Source organism: Hippichthys cyanospilos, chromosome 2 (assembly GCF_059441005.1).
Source record: "Hippichthys cyanospilos isolate Australia breed blue-spotted pipefish chromosome 2, RoL_Hcya_1.0, whole genome shotgun sequence".
Taxonomy (NCBI): domain Eukaryota; kingdom Metazoa; phylum Chordata; class Actinopteri; order Syngnathiformes; family Syngnathidae; genus Hippichthys; species Hippichthys cyanospilos.
Window position 1 is genome coordinate 6,440,117 of NC_142370.1, and position 19,712 is coordinate 6,459,828.

Here is a 19,712-nt window from a genome sequence, read left to right on the forward strand (position 1 = left end):
TTTTTACTTCATTTTGGTGAATTTTACAACAACGACTTTTGTGGTTCCATGTGGTTACCATGGCTACCCAGTTAACACGTGCGTGTTATTAAAATTATGAAATTACGCGCACGCGTAGACGCGAATGCTGAAACTATTGCCGCAACAATAAAACGATTTGAAGTTTCAACGCGTTTTTCTTTTTGACACAGCTGAAAATGTATTTGTCAAAAAAAAAAAACAAAACTAAAAGTCATCATCACTATCTGACAAGCCAAATAGCTCCTGCAATCGAAATCCCGGACGTCCTTTTCTTCCTGCTCGTCATTTACGCAAACATCCTCGTTACTCTTCCGCAGGTAGTGATGTCCGGACCCGTCTGGACATGAAATGTAGGTCTCCAGAAACGCTTTGTTGTGGGCCTCTTTACCCAAGTGACGCCTGTGGCGAGATCAGAGCGTGGATCGCTTGCTCTTTGCTGTGTTTCTCCGCCCGCCTGCTGACATCCAAGGCGTACCATGCCACTTCTCTCTCATTTTTGTCTTGCACAAGTCACGCTGCCTTTTCCTTTTTATAATGGGTCAAAGTCAACCGGAAAAGTTATCCACGCAGCCTCGTTGTTGACCACCAAGAGGCAACAAAACAGCTCTTGACGAAAGTGCATTTTTTTGACGTTTTGTGCAAATGCACACTATATCAAATTAGAGGTATATAGAATTATTTTAAGCCTTGTAAAGGACATATTATTTCACCTTCGAATTAATGTTATTAAAACAGATACGTGGGGAAAATTGGCTTGGTTTTTTGAGTTACGCGGGTTTAAATCCACCCCTCCCAAAAATGAGAAAAAAAAAAAAAACCCTCGACTTGTGCACGGAGAATAACGGTACTGGTGAATTACAGCAAATCAACCAATGCATTTGGCGCTGTCACCTCTACATAAAACTTTTCGAAATGTGCCCTATATTTTTCTGCAGTCGAGACGTTCTAATTCACAATGTGGCATATTGTCCCATGTGCTTAAGTCAGGAGGGGCATGCTGCTTCACACCATTTTGCTTCACCGATTCTTCCATTGTCTTATGCACCTTTGTGAAACGTAGGCACTCTGGGTGACCTTCTAATTAGGGCGCTCCCAGAGAAATCTGTCAGTGCGCGCATTCTGCCAGACGCTTAAGTGTCTTTTAATTCAGAGGCTGTACAAAAGTCTAGCGCCGCTTGAAGCCAAAACATGAAATTGCACATTTTTTAAGCCTTTCACAGCCCTGTGGGTGTGGCTTATTGACTACCCAAGGGCTGCACATGTGTTACTACTGCATTACAAAGAACAACAATGTTATATCAGTCAGGCAAAAAAAAAAAAAAGATCAGCGCCAATAGAGTTTTCAAATTTTCAAGAGCCAATCACTTGCAGTAACTGTAACGATTAGATTTATTTATTGATGCCAACCAGTGTACCTTCTCCTAAGCATTGTGTTTGAGCATTGTAATCTGAATAAATTGCTTGTCCTGGATTTATTCAAAAGTGGATGCACGAAACATACGCCTTCAAAATAGCCTTTCAATGAGGTGCATACACATTTTTGACAATAATTTTCCCATTCATGATGCAAGCTAATTGCTCAGTCATAGAGGAACATATTTCCAAAGCGAGTCTCTTCTGGAAACTCTGCAACCTGGAAATTTGAACCACTCTCCTGGATGCACCTGGATTTCCAAGTTACGCATTATGGGTGTGTAAAATGTGAGACCAGATAATTGTAGCGAGAGATTTTATGAGAAATGTGCTTAAGACATTGACTTAAATGCAAACAGAAGAATATGCACCATTGTGATAATGCACCGTTGTGGTCGGATAAATTTTTTTAAGGACTTCTTTCAGAAAGAGACTTCAATTATTAATATATATATATATATATATATATATATATATATATATATATATATATATATATATATATATATATATATATATATATATATATATATGTTTTACTTTGTTACCCCTTTGTCATTCATCAATGACATCTTTTAAATTCTAACTTTCTCAACATTAAAAGACCTTTTGTTGTTGACCTGGGTTATACAGTATTTGATGATATTGATGTGTAAAATTATCTGAAATTAGTATTTTGCCTTCCTGTCAGGCTAAGATAAGCGGTTCAATTACCTTGGAGTAAGGCATTGTATTTCAAATACCAACTTAATCCTTATTCTTTCAAGGCTGAAAAAGTCTAAATGATTTATGAAAATAATATGCCCTCACCCTACCTTTTCAGGAATCATGACTGCACAATGTTTTCGTGTAAAAAATATCCTGCGGTATTTCAGTGTAGCGTGTCTTGCATGGTCATAGACTGTCTGGTCTTTACAGCATAGGTGTCGAACTCCAGTCCTCGAGGGCCGGCATCCTGCATGTTTTCCAGTTTTCTTTCCCCAACACACCTGATTCAAATGATTAGCTCATTAGCAGGCTCTGCAAGAGCTTTAAAATGATCCCAATCATTTGAATCAGGTGTTTTTGAGGGAAAAGATTTGAAAAGATGTAGGATACCGGCCCTCGAGGACTGGAGTTCGACACCTGTGCAGTTTACAGGATCAAAAATACAGTACAGTACTTTATTTTTCTTGTACAGATTTACTCTAAATTCACATTAGAAAACTGGTCTTTAAATTTCCATGACACAGCTTTGGCCAGCACAGACTGCAGACATCTTTGAGTCCCTTTGCGCGTCTTTACTGTTGCTTTAGGGATGGTTGGACAAGATGTCACTATGTGGCCTTATGTTTTGGGGAAAGGATATGCTTAAATGTAATTCGAGCTTTTCACCTCCCTGATGACCAGTCTTCATTACGTTAATTAATATAGCACCCAAAGATATGAGCGTATGACTGATCAGCTGTTGTTTCCTCCATTTCTTTCACCATCTTCTACGCAAGTAAAAGCTTGTTTCCAGTCCTTCTTAGGTTAGTTAGTGTCAAACACTTGTAGGCGCATGAACATAATTATTAATTAGGGAAAAACTAAAAGAAAATAAAGGAAACGTTCCGCTTTTCCAACGGACACAGCGAATTTGCTGGCAGTGGGTTTTTGCGAGAACAGACCATAACTCCCGCTACAGTGTGATACTTGCTCCACAATCCCCGTGCCTCAGATCACAGTCTGTATCTACAAGACAGATTGATATTGGTCTGTTGTTGCTACAGTCTTGAGTGGATGGGGCGCTGTTTGGGGAACCGAAGAGGTTTCTAGAGACTGGAGTCGTATAGAGGCTAAATTTAGACCACGGTATTCCTTTGCCGATAGGGAGGGGGTGGCAGAACCGGGCCGGATTTCAGGGAAAACTCAGACATGTATTCAGGGTTTTCAGCTACGGCTGGCCGTATGTGTCCGTTCTGCTTGTAGTAGAGCTTAGCATTGGCGGACCCAATCTGGGTGCCGTCAGATGGTTTGGGCGGCAAGCTGTGCTGCCAGTATTCTGGATTGTCAAAGGTTACCTTCAGCTTCTTCCCAGCGGCTTTACCTGCTGTCTGCCCACCGTGTTTCAGCAGGCTGGCAGGCTGCAAGGCTGTGTGGCTCTGGTAGGCTGGCTGGTTGCCGTGCCCAATGGGGGCTGCGGTGGTTAGGACACCTGACTGGCACACAGAAGCCAGGGCAGTAGTTCCTGTTTGGCTCTGACTGGAGGAAACGCCACTGGGAAAGCCAGGCTGCCCTGCAGGTTTGACGGTGTGGTGGGCGTGGAGGATGTGGGTCAATGTACCGTGGTGGCAGGACATACCAGATGGAGAGGGCTGAGCTGTGGGGAGAGGGTAGTGGGGCAGGCTGGTCTGGATGCTAAGCGGGAACTGGGACCCTGAGGTGGTGAGTGAGATAGAAGAGGGAGGCTGGGAGGAAAGCGGCAGTCCGTTTCTTCGCAGGGTCTCTGCGGCGCTATGGAAGGTGTTGAAGTAGAGGGGCTCGTTGATGTACTCGTCCTCTCCTTTGGGCTGACTGCTAGGTGTGCTGTGGTAGCCCGGGTTGTCCAACGCATGGACCTCCCCGTTTTTATGCCGTGATACAAAGGGGTTTTCCTCAATTGGATTCAGGTATTCTGTAGCACATATCAGAAAAGGGGAAAGGAGGAAAGAAATAAAGGAGAGGTTTACAAAGGTTGATTAACTAGTAAAATTGTCAGAAATGAAAATGAGGATAAAAGGAAACAGAAGCTGAAAGAAACGAGTACTAAACAGAGAGAATAAGAGAGCTCGGGAGAAAGAGCTAAAGGGAGATGGATATAGAGACTGATGCTAGTTAGGTCACTTGCTAATGAGCAAAGAAGATGGAAGGGGACATGATAATGGTGATAATGGGAGCCACTCAGGACCAGACAGGCAACTTGCCAGAAGTTCTTTGGCACTGCAAACTCCATCTGCCGGGGGCTGAAATGCCAACAAACGACCTATCTTCGCTGCTTCCAAGCGCTATTATAGCGGGGTGTGAAACCTATTGATTTTGCCCACTCTTCCGCTCTTTGACATTGTATCAGATGCATAATGCTTCAGGCATTGTTATATTTGGAGAAGCTCAAAAATCAAAGGCATCTGCACGAGAGTAGTATTTAGGGGCTGATTTAAGACCGGAGGCTGACTTGCACCACCGTCAGTTTTATTCACTGTACGTAAATAAAAATTCAAAAAAGATTGATGAATATACAAAAGCCCACCTTTACAGTCGCCTGTTGTGAGAGGTGTTAAGTTTACAATTCCTCAGCCTGCTTGGTTCAGGTGTACATCTTTTTCAAGAGATGTTGCGAATTTCCATAACTCTCTTAAAATGTTTCTCACGATCTCGTTTTTCTAACCAACGACTCTCGGCAGATGATCAGTCGTTCTTTCATTTTGATACTGAAGAGAGGCTGCCCAGTTGGCTGTCAGTGACGTCTGTCTCTTTTTTGAAGCATTTGGTGTCTGCCCTGTACACTTAAAATAAATTGAGTCTTTCAAAGACTTGGATCACATGACCTTTCGCCACGCTTGGCTGTGTTTTTATGTGGGCGGTGCCTCCTTTACTTTGGAAAGCTGATCTGACTCTTGGCAAGAAGACCGAAATGTCATCCTCTTTGTGTGTTTTTTGTCTCTGTACCTGAAGAACTCTTGTCTTTCATGGGAGTCATGTATCCGTCCTCATCTTCATCCCTGGAAACCCTCTCCCCGAGGAAGACGGTGGGGTCAGCGCTGTACCTCTGTCCTCCGCTGTCTTCACCACCTGCTTGGTTGAGATTCTTCTTATGCAAGTTCCCATTGCAGCGCTGCTCCTCAATAGTGGAACCCTGGCTTCCGGCGGCTTCCTGTTTTACACTGGTCTGGGCCCCTGACAGTGGACCGTCTGATGGTTTTGGCCCTCCTTCCCTATAGCCAAACTTGTTCTGGAGAAGACAGGCAGTTAGGCAGTTAGACATGCAGGTATAATATAACAACGTTAGTATCGTGTGAGTCTTTTAATCTGTGCACCTAGCAGCTGAAAGTAAAATTCTGTGAAATGTTCTGTGGGTGGAGTCATCGGCCCCTGGATACAGTGAGGGGCAGCCAGATATTGCAACAATTCACACACCTGAGCTTCGGAAAAGAACCGAAAACCCCACAAGAAAACAAAACATGCCATGCAAAGCACAGGGTTTCCTGTGGATCTGTGTTATCTTGCTGCAGGCTATGTGGCCCCGGCCCACTCCTCTGCACTCACGCCAACTGCACGTGCTACAGCAGTAATTACAGGAAGTGCAAGTACAAACACATGGAAGGAAACATTCCGGGGTTACGCCGCTCTATCACTTTTTTCTCCTCCCCCTTAGCGGTCTTTGCTTTGTTCTTTGAAAAACTGTTTCAGACTCAATGCACGTTTAAAATTGGATCATATCCACTAACTTAAAAAAAAAAAAAAAGTCATGCGGCACTTTCAGACAAATCACAAACACGAATCCTTCAACCAACACTTAACTTGGAGGCCGAAACACAATTGAAACACGAGATAAGCAGAGCGGGAAACGACCAGTGTGGTAAACGTACGACGAAAGACAGCCCAAAAACGACCCCACTCCCCGGATTAGCAGATTTTGGGGCAATACAAGCGAACATGTAGTGACAGTTCAGTCATATACGAAGGTCTCAATTTAATTTGTCTGTTGAACGTTAGCTCAAATTTAGGACTGAGATGCCCATGCTGCTCAATATCATGCATAGTACCTTCTGCAGTACAAACATAACACAATAACCCAGTCCAGCATTGTTTTTGTAAATGTTGTCATTGAGAACCAGTCAAGACCCTATCTGGGATCCCACCATGATCTGAGGTGCGTATGCGCCAAAGGCCAGCCATCTTGGATCGCTAACGTCCAAGCAAAATCATGCTATGTTTGTAATGTGGTGTGCATTCATTGAAGATGATTTAATATAAGTAACAAAATACATTAAGTAATAACAACATTTTTCTTTTCATTATCCTCACAAATTAGGTTTTATTGAGTACACAATAATTTGAGCATGAATGAGCATGCAATAGCTAACTCTAACCATATTATAGACAGTAGAGAAAACATTTTAAAATGTTCAATAAAACGTTAAATAATATCTACTGTAGCTTCTTAATGATTTTGTTTTGCTCTAATGGAATTTAATAATTAAACAGTCATGTGCACTTTCCGACTATATATGTGCAGCAAATCAACTATCCTTGACCGCTAATATACACAAAAACACTAAGACAAAATGGAACAAATTTGTAAAACCACTTATATAATAGTAGGTAAGACATAAGTAGCACTTTCACATCATTTTGCTCTTTTACTTTTTACTCATTTAACCACAGTAATCTATTACTATATATCCATCCATCATGATAGTTTCTTTGTTTTCTTTGTTTTTTTTTTGCTGCAAGTTTAATAGATGATTTCTTTTATAATCATCATACTCCAGAAATCAGAAAAACACTATTCGATGAAGCATAAAAAATATGAGCAAACACCTAATATGCCCCCCATACACACAAAAAATAAAAAAAGAGGAGCAGTAACAAAGTACTCGTGAACATAAGAGAAATAAAACGAAAATTGGTTTTCACATAATTAACAAAGTCACTTTTTATAGTTTTCATAACCTTTTTATGACTGCAGTCATAAAAAAAAACGAATGGAGAATTTAGTCTTAGCGATAGTCTGTAAAGGTAGGTACGTAATGTATGTGTCATGTACCAATATTTTATGATGAAAACATTAACCCCTAAAATTTTGGCAACTATGTTCATTGTCTAAACTCTTTAGGCACCTGGCTTTTTACAACAAAATATTCAGTTTTCGTGGCACTATTTCAAAGGTTGTAGCTTGAAAATGTAATGTTGAAAATAAGGGGATACTGTAAAAGTTGCTTGGTGCAATATCTTTGGCGCTTAAAGGGTTAATATCCCAGTTTGGATGACTTACAGTCCTTTTCCGATAGCCAATGCTGAAAGACCTAAATGATTTTACGTTATGCACAATATTAAAGACACGTTCTAAGGTCAGCATATCATATTTAAAATATATACAGGTATGGTATAAGCATATTTTTTGTGTACCGACCCGCGTGCATTGTGGCTGTCGTTACGTTAATGATGGGAGCTTGCCAAAGTTCTACAAATGCGCTTCCCAGATCACGCACCGCTCATTGATTGTGTTTTGACAACCTCGCCATCTCAGGAAAGACAAGTACTTGATTGACTTTAGTCAGAGCTTTGTCTAGTGGACAAAGGAAACAGAGACACCATTCTGAGTGAATCTCAGACTCAACAGTATTCATTTTTTCATGAGAAATCAGAACATCCTGGCGTGTTTTTTTTTTTTTTTTAAATAATAAATATGACCATTTCAAGAAGGACCTAATATCTTTAGCTTTTTGATGAAAAGCAAAGCATTAGATTTGCAAAACCCATAAAATAAAACTGTAAAACGGGTAAAGGAAATACCGTTTTGGTTTTATGTAACCGGTCAAGTTATGCAAATTGAGCGATTTTGGTGTTCAGATTTTTTTCCCCAGCAAAACCTGGGTGACGGGATCACTCTGAATTTTAATCGAGTATTCCTGCATTATGTGGTCAAAAACGAGTACGTATTTAAAACTGGCTTTATGTGCGTAAGTAGTTTGAGATCAGAAAGGATTTGAAGCAGGCCGTACAGTCTGTGTTTAAGGTGCGGGCTTACTCTGTTTGAGTCAACACGAGGTCTTGGCGGGTATGATGGATGCGCTGCATCAAAACCACGAGGCACTAGGTACTCCTCGGCATCCATCAGGTCATCCAGATCCTCCTCATCCAAGAGGCTCTGGAAGAACTTGCTGTCGTTGGGACTGGGCAGCTTCATCCGATCATCTCCCTGAAAAATTCCCCAAAAGATTGCCACACCGATTTCATCCCCGTGAAGTATTATCTACAATCAGTAATCATGCCGTTCGATTCCATGTGATTTCCGTCCACGCAAACCTACTTGGATGACCAAGTATCTTTGCGGGTCCCGGGCCATCCTGCAGAACTCGGCAGCCAGCTCCTTAAATTTGGGCCGACTGTCTGCATCAATCATCCAGCCTGGAAAGGACAAATATGAAACCAGAGGGAAGAAAAGAGAGCTGATTGTTTACCCTGATTATTTTCCAACACCAAATGGGCTGAACGTTCGGGCTGGTGGCAGCCCATCTGGTCATAGCCGGAAATGCCGGCTTGAGCCCGATTACGGGCCTCACTCAAGGGCAACTCAAAGTGGTAAATTAACTAAGAGAGAAGTGGGGTTTGTGGAGTGGGTGCTCGGCCCACTTTTTCCTGTATCCACAGCAGTGTCCACAGCTGGTTTACACAAAGCAAACCCCTGAAGGTGAAGCGAACGGCCAGGTGGTGTGTCGGTTCTCATTAGGCAGGAAGCACATACAGTTACTGACACGGTTGGTTGTGTCTTAGTTACGTCTGAGGGAAATGCGATTGGAAAATGAGGTTCAGAGTGCTGCTGGCAGATACACTCAATTGTTAAATTTCAAATGTATTTACCAGAATGAGGTCAGATTAGATGTTACAGATCCAACCCTAAGGAAATCCCGTTGATGGTGGACAAATGCAGACCCGTCCTCTTTGAGGTTAAGCAAATCTCTTTGACCTGACAATAAAATGGGCCCGGACATGCATGCTCATTACTTTTTAGTCTGCACAGGCAGGCAGGGAGGGAGTAGGGGTCCGTTGGCATTGCCGCAAGGCTAAAAGGCTGCAGTTAAATGTTGCTTCTGAGCTGGCATAAGCCGATGGTGCCGCTTTTGCATTTGCTGAATAAACATTAGATAGCATGACATTTCAATTGAATTAACATTTTCATCTTGGGAATATGTTTTGATGTCATGCTCTGAGAGTCATATCAATTTTCTGTTGGTATTTCAAGTATGAGAATAGAGAGTCATTGGAGAGAAAAGTTCATGACAGGTAATTGCTGCCAAGAGAAAAGTCATTCCAGTATTGTTCATGTACGCGGCCACCAGGCTAGCGCTAAGTGAAGGACGGCCAAGCTGCTAATAGCTGGCAGGGCCCAAATCTTGGACTGGCTTTTGTAAATGTCTGACGGCCTCCTGGAAATCTGGCTGGCAGATCCCTCCGAAGTCATGGACACCATCTCCCATGTTCTGCATTAAGCCGTGGGAGTTTGTGGGCCAAAAGAAGCAATGGATGGTTTGGATGAAGAAAGGACTTGAGTGTGCAGTACAAACAGAAAACAAAATGAGCTTGCATGAAATTAGCTTTGTGCTTGCATCTGATCATTTTTATCACCTCATCTGACTTTTCTCATGTCTTTCATCTTCAATGTCAACATTCATTTTCAATACACCCCCTTTAAGTGAATGCCTGGGTTCTCACAGTATAAAAACAGACATGTTAAATTTTGTCCAAGTAATAGTTCATTAGGGTGTAGAGTCTCACCTAAATTTAATTAGAACATGCCTCTAAGAACATCTATGCCACGAAACCTAGCTCAGGGGCCTCTTGATAGTAGTCTGGAAGCAGACAGGTTTCATTCTATTTTGTCTGAACTGTCACCCTCTGCTCCTTACCAAAGGTTTTTACATGATACGTGATGCTGTCCACGATGTGTTCTTACATTTGACCATGACCATGTAGACATCAATCGTGCAAATGGGTGGCTGGGGCAGGCGCTCTCCTTTTTCTAGGATGTCTGGGATCTCCCTGGTTGATATGCCATCATACGGTTTGCCTCCAAACGTCATTAGCTCCCAGATGGTCACTCCTGATAAAGGCAGGGTCGATAAAAGGCTCACCAATATGACTTGCAAGAGCAAATACGAACCGCAAAAAGCGAGCAAACCGGATTTCAGGGTTATTTCACCAACAGGTGTGAGTATATAGAAAACGGTCATGAATATAGATGAATAATCCATTTAGTGTCCTTGCACTCACCGTAACTCCACACATCACTCTGATGAGTGAACTTCCTGTAGTGGATGCACTCGAGAGCCATCCATTTAACAGGCATCTTTGGAGGGGAAGAGAGGTTTAAATGTGAGATTCACAAAATAGTTGGCCTTTATACAACGTGATTATTTCTTCTTGAATTGCAGTTGATCTCCGCTTTAGCAACAACCGCCTGATCCTTTGAGGTGCTGTTTGTGAACTATTGACATATTGATAAGGTTTTCAGGTAGTGCTGCTTTGCTCTGCCCATTAATCTCAAGAGTGGAGCGCGATTAGCTCCCGCCCGAACCAGCAATTGTCAATTGTGTGTGTGCTTTTTAAGGTGCTAAATGAGATGGTATTGGTCATTTGACAAACATGATCTGAACAGATGGCCTGTTTACAGCAACTGTATCACTTCAAGGTGAATACTATGTGCTATTTTTTTCCTTAAGATTCTTGTTTTCTCACTCAAAACCAAGTGTTCTGTGATATAATTTTAACGTTTGTCAAATATTTGCTGTGACGTGTGCGGAAATGTGTGGATAAGGGTAAACACAGCAGACTTACACTGACCTTGCCCCCGTCTGCGTTGTACTCCTTCTCGTCAGCATCCAGCAGCCGGGCCAGGCCAAAGTCGGTGATCTTGATGTGATTTGGTGACTTCACTAGGACATTGCGGGCAGCCAAGTCCCTGTGGACCAGTCGTCTTTCTTCCAGGTACATCATTCCCTGATGGATAAGAAGAAGACAAAATAATATGTCTCATGGCTAGATTTAGGGTTCACCTGCAGGTAAACTGAAACTCTGCCTTGCCCTAAAAAATGCCTATTACTCAACACACCCATAACGTTTATGAAAGTTTAGAATCTATTCAATATCATTCATTTATTTCCTTTATTTAACGAGGTGGGGGAAAAAACTCATTGGGATTAAACAGCTCTCTTCCAAGGACATGGCCACAAGGGACAGCGTACACAAATACAAAACAAAAAAAAAGGCACACAATATACAGTATATTGTATACAAAACGGTAATCATAATATCAACACAAATGCAATTAAGAACAAACATGTACATTTGACCTTAAATGGGTGACCTCAAATAGGAAGCTTTCACCATGAATCAGCAAGCACAAAATAATTTCCAAAAGGTTCACATGGACGTTGCGTCATGCAAAGCTTGTTTATAGAAGAAAGAACAAAAGCAACATAGCTTTGCAGCCTCCATTTGTCGCTCAATGGGCTGTATGAAAGAGGGACACACAAAGAGCATTTTGCAGCGCAAACAACCACACGCGCCATCGTAGACGGGAAAATACACGCATGCCTGACACATACTCCTCCATGTGCTCATGGCTGAAGAAATCAGAGAGTGCAGCCAGGCGAGGCCAACTGGGCCAATTGAAGTGTTGGAGCCAAGATGTTAACAAGTTGAAGCCACTTTGCAGGTGGATCAATAAAAACACCTTGGCGAGGAGGAAGGTGGGAGACAGTCATTGTGCTCTTCAGACAATAAACACAATCAACTACGCCTCTATTGGCACGGGAGCCTCATCACCGACGGGGAAAAGACGGCATACGTCTGCGTACATGTCAAGCCGTGTTGTGTTGAGATGCCCGGCGTGGCGCGCGAGCTCACGCTGACTCCTCCCCAGACAAATGTGAGGATAAAATCGATCGCCGACTGGATGAAGCCTCATCCATCATCTGCCCGAGCTTGCCGAGACGGACATACTGACAGGGACCACCTATACTCCAAAGAAAGATATATTTCACGGCTTTCCTATTTCCCGTTTGGCCGCTCAAAATTATGTAGCCTTTTTCTTCACCAAAATGCACCACTATTACCGAAAGTGGATTTAAAATAAATTACGCAAACGGAGCTCAGGCAAGCGATCAATAACCATGTTGATTAAAATAAGCCGGAAGACGCCTGTGCCCGGCGATATTTATCCCCGATGCAGACATTGTGAGGAATTAGGAATCAATGGACCACACAGTGCATTAATACACTTCGACTGAACGCGATGGGGCAATGAGGGGAGGCCATGGCACTGACAGCACAATGTACGGCAGCTCAAGAAGCCAATTAACTTTTAGCCACTCTGGGCGGTAAACAGCAGCGTCCCAATAGGTGATGGGGAGGGGCGGCCCAAACCAAGGGCCTACTGGCACTATCACATCCTCTCAAAGGCAGAATGGATTGTTCCTGATCATCTATCCAAGTGACTGCACATGACACAGGAATCTGTGAATCTTTTAGATTCCTTACAAATAAGCTCAGTTGTTCTCTGTGTGTGTATGTGTATATATATATATATATATATATATATATATATATATATATATATATATATATATATATATATATATATATATATATATATATAAATGGGATTCATCACCTTGCAGTGATTGTTTAAATTCAGTTGATATCAGGATTAAAGTCGATTCAATGACGCAATTTACGTTTCAGAATATCGAGCTATGCTAACTGCTGTGTTACCCCGAATGAAATTTCAATGTTTGGTTAACGTGGTGCCGCAAATGGATATCTGTCAGAATAATTGTAAAACTAGCGATTACACATTTGTTACAATCTATATTATTGCTTGCAATGAAGAAATGCTTTGCTGTGAGAATGGATGCACTGCTTGCAGTGAATCAATGTGTTCTATGAGAAGGTGGCCATGAGAAGGTTGCGGTCTGGAACTTTTCAGTGGGAAGGACAGCCCTGACCAGCAAGTTCAAGCTTAACCACAGACAGATATCGCTTCACTTGTTATCTCCAGAAAATATCTTGCAGAATGTCTTGACACACAGAATGCTTTACCACACATGTACCATGTATCATACAAACGGGTACACTGGGTTTCTGCAATGTTTTTTTTTTTCTTTCTAATTCATGTAATTCATGCAATTTCTACTTTCAATAAAACAGATAATATCAATAACAAGATCACAGAAATAAACTAATGAGTTTCCTCTTTGCTCCAAATATGTTCAAAGGCTGGTACCACACAAGGTCATGAATGACGAGCAACCCACTGGCACCTTCCCTCCGGTGCAGAGCAAAATTGGAAAGTTGAGTCAAGCTTAGGTTATTGGCGTAGGGGTGGGGGTGACAGGATAAAAGCATCACTGGAAACCAAGTGGAACACCAGGTAGAGAGATGCTCTATAATAAACAATGTTTTTGGAACAATAGTTTTGAATTGGACTCAGAAGTGATTTTAGTTTTTGATCAAAAAATGAATGGATGCATGATTTTGGACGCGGGAGTAAGCCACATTTCTCTTACAATGATGAGTTTGCTGCTGAAGAATTAACTTGCAAAACCTTCATTCTAACACACTGATAACACACCGTACTTTTTGATGCATGGCTTTGGCTAGGCAGGATCCATGAAAGGCTGGATGCTCAGTTTCAAACCAAGAGACGAGGCTCTGGTTTCACCATCCATCTTCCTTTCAACCCCCTCCCTCTTCTGTGAGCTCAAACAATGTGAGCCATATGAGCCCGTCTGCACGCCGAGGACTGGGACCAGTGTGATAAGCAATGTGCACAATGGGACCGCCCAGGTGTCCCAGGTGGTCGTCTGTCATGTCCTGAGTGCTTCGCCTGTAATAGAACGGAAGGCAAGCCCACAGGCAGTCTGCGTCACATTAGTAATGCTAATTGTACTGCAAAAATACTATTATGAAAAATGCACAAACATAACAATTGCAAATCACACGAGACCCATTTTCTGAACATTAGTGGGGATAAAAAAGTTCAGAGGAGCTTACAGCCGCACTGCCCTGCGAAAGCTATGCAGGATCAGACCTGGTGAGAACTTGGATGGGAGACCGCCTGGGATTACCAGCTGCTGTAAACTTCAGGATGGAATCCCCCTTAGGTTTTCAGACTTCTGTCTGCGGAGACAAGACTTTGGGTGTACTGGGCAAGCCATCTCATCGCCTTAAAACCCAAATAGTTACGTAAACAGAGATAGAAGCAACAGCGACTATCTCCGCCCAATACCTCACCCGTGGCACTAATGAAATAGGTTTAGTGAATGTATTCTGCTTCCTGGTACTATTTCTCTGAGCTGCGAAACACCGACTAGTTAATGAACAGTAGGTGAATTTGCAATGAATCTACAATGAAGGTTTCCGACCATTTGGTTGGCAGTCAACTGAACTTGCGTCTGTTCAACTGACATTGTATGCGTGTTTTTTCTGTCATTCCAGAGTTAAATACCAGCTCGCTCTGGCCTTCCTGTGTGGCATTTGCATGCTCTCCCTGTGCCCGCATGGGTCCTCTCTGGGCACCTCGACTTACTGCCACATTGCAAATACATGCATGTTAGGTGTTTTGGACTGTCTAAATTGTCGTTAGGTGTGATTGGGTTGCTGGGAAACATTTCAGGGCGTGCCCCGCCTACTGCCCGTAAATAGCTGGGATAGGCACCAGCAAGCCAGTGACCCTGATTAGAATAGGCGACTCCAAGAAATTGGTGGATGGATTATTTTTACAGCAACACTTGTCTTGACTCCCCTTTATTTACTTGAATACTTATCTAATCCGCTTGAGCAGTGTGTCAAGACGAAACGTGATAAGGTTGGTAATTTTCTAGACGCTTGTGAACTTAATTGTAATTGCCCTTGTTGGTCGATCAGAGGCTTTGGATCCAAGCATTAATTAACAGAACTCCCCTCAGATCCCTAGAGGCTGCAGCTAGCCACCAGTGATAGGGACCAAAATGACGGGTTTCACAGACAGCTCAGCATCCTCTCAGCTCCAAGGGGGGAGGAGAAGGGACTTATCATTGGAATCAGCAAAGCATCATCAGGTTGCTGTCTTCATCGTAGTTGGTAATGCCTATAATTTATCTGCTCCCTACTTAATCGCCTCGTCTAGTTTTCGCTGTGAGACAAGAGGAGGGATTGATACTTATTTTTCAGTTTTGTTGATTTCATCTGCCATGAGTGACTGGCACAAGGGGGGAGGGACATAAAGCGGGGCTGTGATGGATGATGGTTCTAATTCATAACAAATGATTCTTAATTACCGTATGTGGTATACAATAGAAAGAGAACACATCCCCTTTTTAACGTAAAAGATTCATTATTTGATAAATATTTTTTGAAAAATCATATCATGTACGTGTGCAACGGTTTCAGGCATTTTAGGAATCATTTGTGTCCATCCTTCACATGGTACTTCAGCTATTCCAAATTTGCATGCTTCTTGAGGCTTTGTGGCTTGTTAATATGCATTTTGTTGGCAAGTTATAGTCTTAGCTTTAGGTTCCGTGACCAATGGAGCCACAAAGAAGCAATCCAACAAATCCGTCCATGTTTGTGTTAAAGGCAAATCTAATAGTGAGCAGATTTAAAAAAAAAAAAAAAAAAAAAAAAAAGTAATAGCGGGAGACTGTCTTAAAATTCAGCCGCCACAATTCATCTGCATGCGCGCATAGGCCTGTGTCTAATGAGCCTCGGCTGCAGGCACCATCAGTAATGGCTGTGCAGGGAGAGGGGTGACCGATCCAATCAGGCATTCTTACCCAGTGGATCTGGCAGTCAAATCCCTCCCCTTACGCATCCTTGAGCACTGCTGATCCTTACAGATAATTAGAAATGCCCAGGGGGCTTATCCCTCCTCAGCCCGCTCTCCCCATCACCTCTCCCTGAGCCCACTTCCTCCATTTTGTTGCATCAGCAGGGACACATACTCCTGGGGACCGCTATATTGCGGGTATTGGTCTCTACGACGTAGGTTGCACTGTTTGCTATGCGTTCCCTGACAGACCCACTGCTGCAAAAAAAATGTGTGAGTGCATCATAATGAAAAGTGGGGAAAATTAATCGCTGAACATCAATACCGTATGGCTCCTTAAATTCATCTATCCAACCATCCATTAGTTTACAGTTGGATAACGTGACCTACAGCCTCAGCAGGGAATCCCAGACTTACCTCTCCCCGGTCACCTTGTCCAGCTCCTACAGGAGGATCCTCTGTTTTTCCCAGGCTAGCCAAGAGACTTAGTTTCTCCAGCGTGCTCTGAATCATCCATGTGGCCTCCTCCCAGTGGATCATACCCTGAACACCTCACCAGGGAGGCATCCGGGCGGCATCCTTACCAGATGCCCAAGCCACCTTAACTGACTGCTCTCAACGCAGAGCAGCAGCCGCTCAACAGTGAGTCCTTCCTGGATAGGGTGAGAAAAGAATAGGACCTATCCCTTTGGCTTAGCTCTTACTTCACCGGAACAGACCGGTACAGCGTACACATCACAGCTGACGCTGTACCGATCCTTTTGCCGATCTCCTGTTCCATTCTACCCTCACTTGTGAAGAAGAACCCAAGATACCTGAACTCCTCCACTTGGGGCAGGACCTCCTTTCTGAACGGGAGAGGGAATTCCACCGTTTTCCGACCGAGGACCATGGTCTCAGATATGGGGGTGCCGATCTTCATCCCAGGCACTTCACACTTGGCTGCCACCCGCTTAAGTGAGAGTTGGAGGTCACATCCTGAAGAAGGCATAGCAGAGATGCCATGCTGAGACCCTCAAACCTGATCCCCTCAACAGTTCAACTGTGCCTAGAAATGTTCTGCATAAAGATAGTGAAAAGAATCCGTGACAAAGGGCAGCCTTGGTGGAGTCAGACCGTCACAGGAGAGAAACTGACTTACTGATGGCAATGTGGATGAAACGCTGTACTCAATGGGCAGGGACTGAAAGGCCCGAACCAAGGGATTCAGAAACCCGTACTTACGAAGCACCCCTCGCAGGACTCCCTGAAGGACAAGGTCCAACATCTCTTCCAACTGCAGACAACACATGTAGGCAGGTTTGGTGAACTTCCATGCACCCTCGAGGATCATGCCAAGGGTCTAGAGCTGGTCCACTGTTCCACAGCCGGAACGAAAACCACACTGAATCTTAGGTTCGACTTCTTGACGGACCCTCCTTTCCAGCACTCACGAATAGACTTTACCTGACAGGCTGTGGTGTGTGATCCTTCTATAGTAGGAAAAAAATGGCATACCACTACCTCGGTCATGGGCATTGTTCCCCTTGTCTACGTGATGATGTATAGGCGTGTCAACAAGGAAAGACCTACAACATCCAGGTTGGGTACTCTGAACTGCTGTTTGGTGCATAACCACAGTCAGGACCAGTACACCCACCCTCAGGTGAAGAAAGCTACCCTCTCATCTACTGAGGTGAACCCCGACATACAGGCTCTGAGCCGGGAGGCAAAAAGTATGCCCACAACTGCTCTGTGCCTCTCAGCGCAGGCAACTCCAGAGAGGACTGGTACCAGAGCTCAAGCTGTCTTTGTAGGTGAGTCCAACTATATCTAGTTGGAACTTTTCCACCTGATACACCAGCTCAGGCTCTTTTGCTGCCGAAGAGGTGACATTCCAAGAGCTAGCTCCCGAAGCCGGAGATTGGAGCACAAACGTCCCTGCCTTTGGCTGCCACAGCTCACACTGCACCCGGCCCTTTTAGGTCTTAAATTCTGCCCTATAAATAACAAGTAGTATGAAAAAGGGTTAAAAAAATGCATTTTACAATCTTGTTTTAGCCAATAAATCGAGAGTTGCTGTAAATTGTCAGCGTACACTCCATTAAGATAACAAATGATTTAGTTCACAAGGTTTGATGTCGTGGAACGTCTCATTATTTTTTTGTTCAGGAAGAATTCGTAGTAGCAAGTATTTTTTTTCTCACAACTCAGACCCATTCAGCAATTACTCATACCTCAACAACATGTACTGTATGGTCGCTGCAGACACAAGTCATGTTGCTCTCCACTTAACTAATCATAATACAACATAATCATACTACAGCATGTATTATTTATAGTCACAATGCAACGGGGCTGCTGTCATGAAGGTGTAGTCTGAAATATTTATGTTTGTTTACATGTATATATATATGCTGAGAAAAGAGGAGCAAATCAGAATCAGTACTTGCTTGAAGGCCTCCAGGCATGTTAAATGACAAATCTTCGAAGCTGCTCTTAAACCTTGTAAAGGCGCTTAATCATTTTTAATCATTAATTTATTTTCGGGCCCCACATATCTTAATTGGACCACCCAAAAACCTAAAGTTGGTCAGGCTTTATTACTCATAGTCCAGTAATGCCCGCCTGAATGGGTTTGTGCAACACATTGCAGCAGGGAAGTAGCAAGAAAGTAAAATGACACCAGTTGAACTGGACTAAAATCTGGCGAGACTGGATCTCCTGACCGGGGAGAGGGTCCTTGCAGGTACAAGAGAAATGGCGGCTGGAGATGTGCAAAGTTCACAGCAGCTCAACTCAAGCATACCTGCGTGGAGTAAGAAAACATTTTACCCACTAAGAGGAAGTGGAAAGACGATGGTGATTTTTTTATTTTTATCATTTCGGCACAGCCTGAACACATGCAAAGTAAATCAAAATCGTCACATCATTGCTTATGCAGCCTCTCATTAATATTTCACTACAATGCAGTGCTGGACTGCATCAGGCTCGCCTCAGAGAAGGTCAATATTTGGCACCATCATTAGCACTGTCAATCAGAAAAACGCCACCCAGAATCTGGCAGCTCTGCTTGACAATAGTGGGTGGGGACAACGGGATTCCTGTAGGGCATATCGTGCACCTCAGCTAGCCACTGGGAGAGACTCATAGAATTCTGGGCAGCAAATTGAATCAGATCATCTTCATAACAAGTCTGATTTTAGGTTTTTAAGCCAGACAGGTTTTGAGAGGGAAATGACTCCTCCGCCCTTTGGTCCCATCAGCCCATATTCCACGTTTGATGCATGACCTGATATGTTCATTAAAACACTTGGTAGACCTGATTATTTAATTCCTAATCCTAAACCGAATGAAAAAGGTCTTGAAGACTCAGCAAATAACTAATGGCTATTTCTATTTTATAGACTGACAAATTGTAAGGCACCCCCATCTCCCACCATACACACGCGCGCGCGCACACGCACACATACAATACACACTTGATGAGTGTATCTCAGGTAATGTTTAAAGGGCAAACTTTGACATATTTCAAATGGATCAGGGCCTCAGTGGGAAAAGAGATAGAAGATGTGTGTTTACAGGTGAGGAAAGAAAAGAACAAACTCATAAATTAAATTATTGAAAGCAACTGAGCTGTACTACATAATGTGTATGTGTTGATGCAAGTGTCAGTCAGTGTGGGAGTGTGTGCAAGTGTGGAAGCGAGGCAGCTCTGAGTGTGGCTGTAGATTAATGACAGCCATTATCTCAATGCCCAAAACAC

At 43.2% G+C, this 19,712-nt stretch overlaps 1 protein-coding gene across 3 annotated transcripts in view; it reads right to left on the reverse strand.

Annotated features, from left to right (window-relative positions):
* LOC148427034 (receptor tyrosine-protein kinase erbB-4-like) overlaps positions 1-19,712 on the reverse strand; it is a 203,235-nt gene that overhangs the window by 15,776 nt on the left and 167,747 nt on the right. Inside the window, exons 21-27 of one of the 3 annotated variants that reach the window (XM_088402706.1) lie at positions 10,999-11,154; positions 10,429-10,504; positions 10,112-10,258; positions 8,468-8,565; positions 8,186-8,356; positions 5,101-5,383; positions 2,585-4,069 (exon numbers count right to left, since the gene is read on the reverse strand). In XM_088402706.1, coding sequence (XP_088258832.1) covers positions 3,258-4,069; positions 5,101-5,383; positions 8,186-8,356; positions 8,468-8,565; positions 10,112-10,258; positions 10,429-10,504; positions 10,999-11,154 — 1,743 coding nt within the window. In that variant the 3' untranslated portion in view covers positions 2,585-3,257. Of the gene's footprint in view, positions 1-2,584; positions 4,070-5,100; positions 5,384-8,185; positions 8,357-8,467; positions 8,566-10,111; positions 10,259-10,428; positions 10,505-10,992; positions 11,155-19,712 lie in introns of those variants that run through there. The other 2 variants (XM_088402700.1, XM_088402715.1) reach the window with 2 other exon arrangements.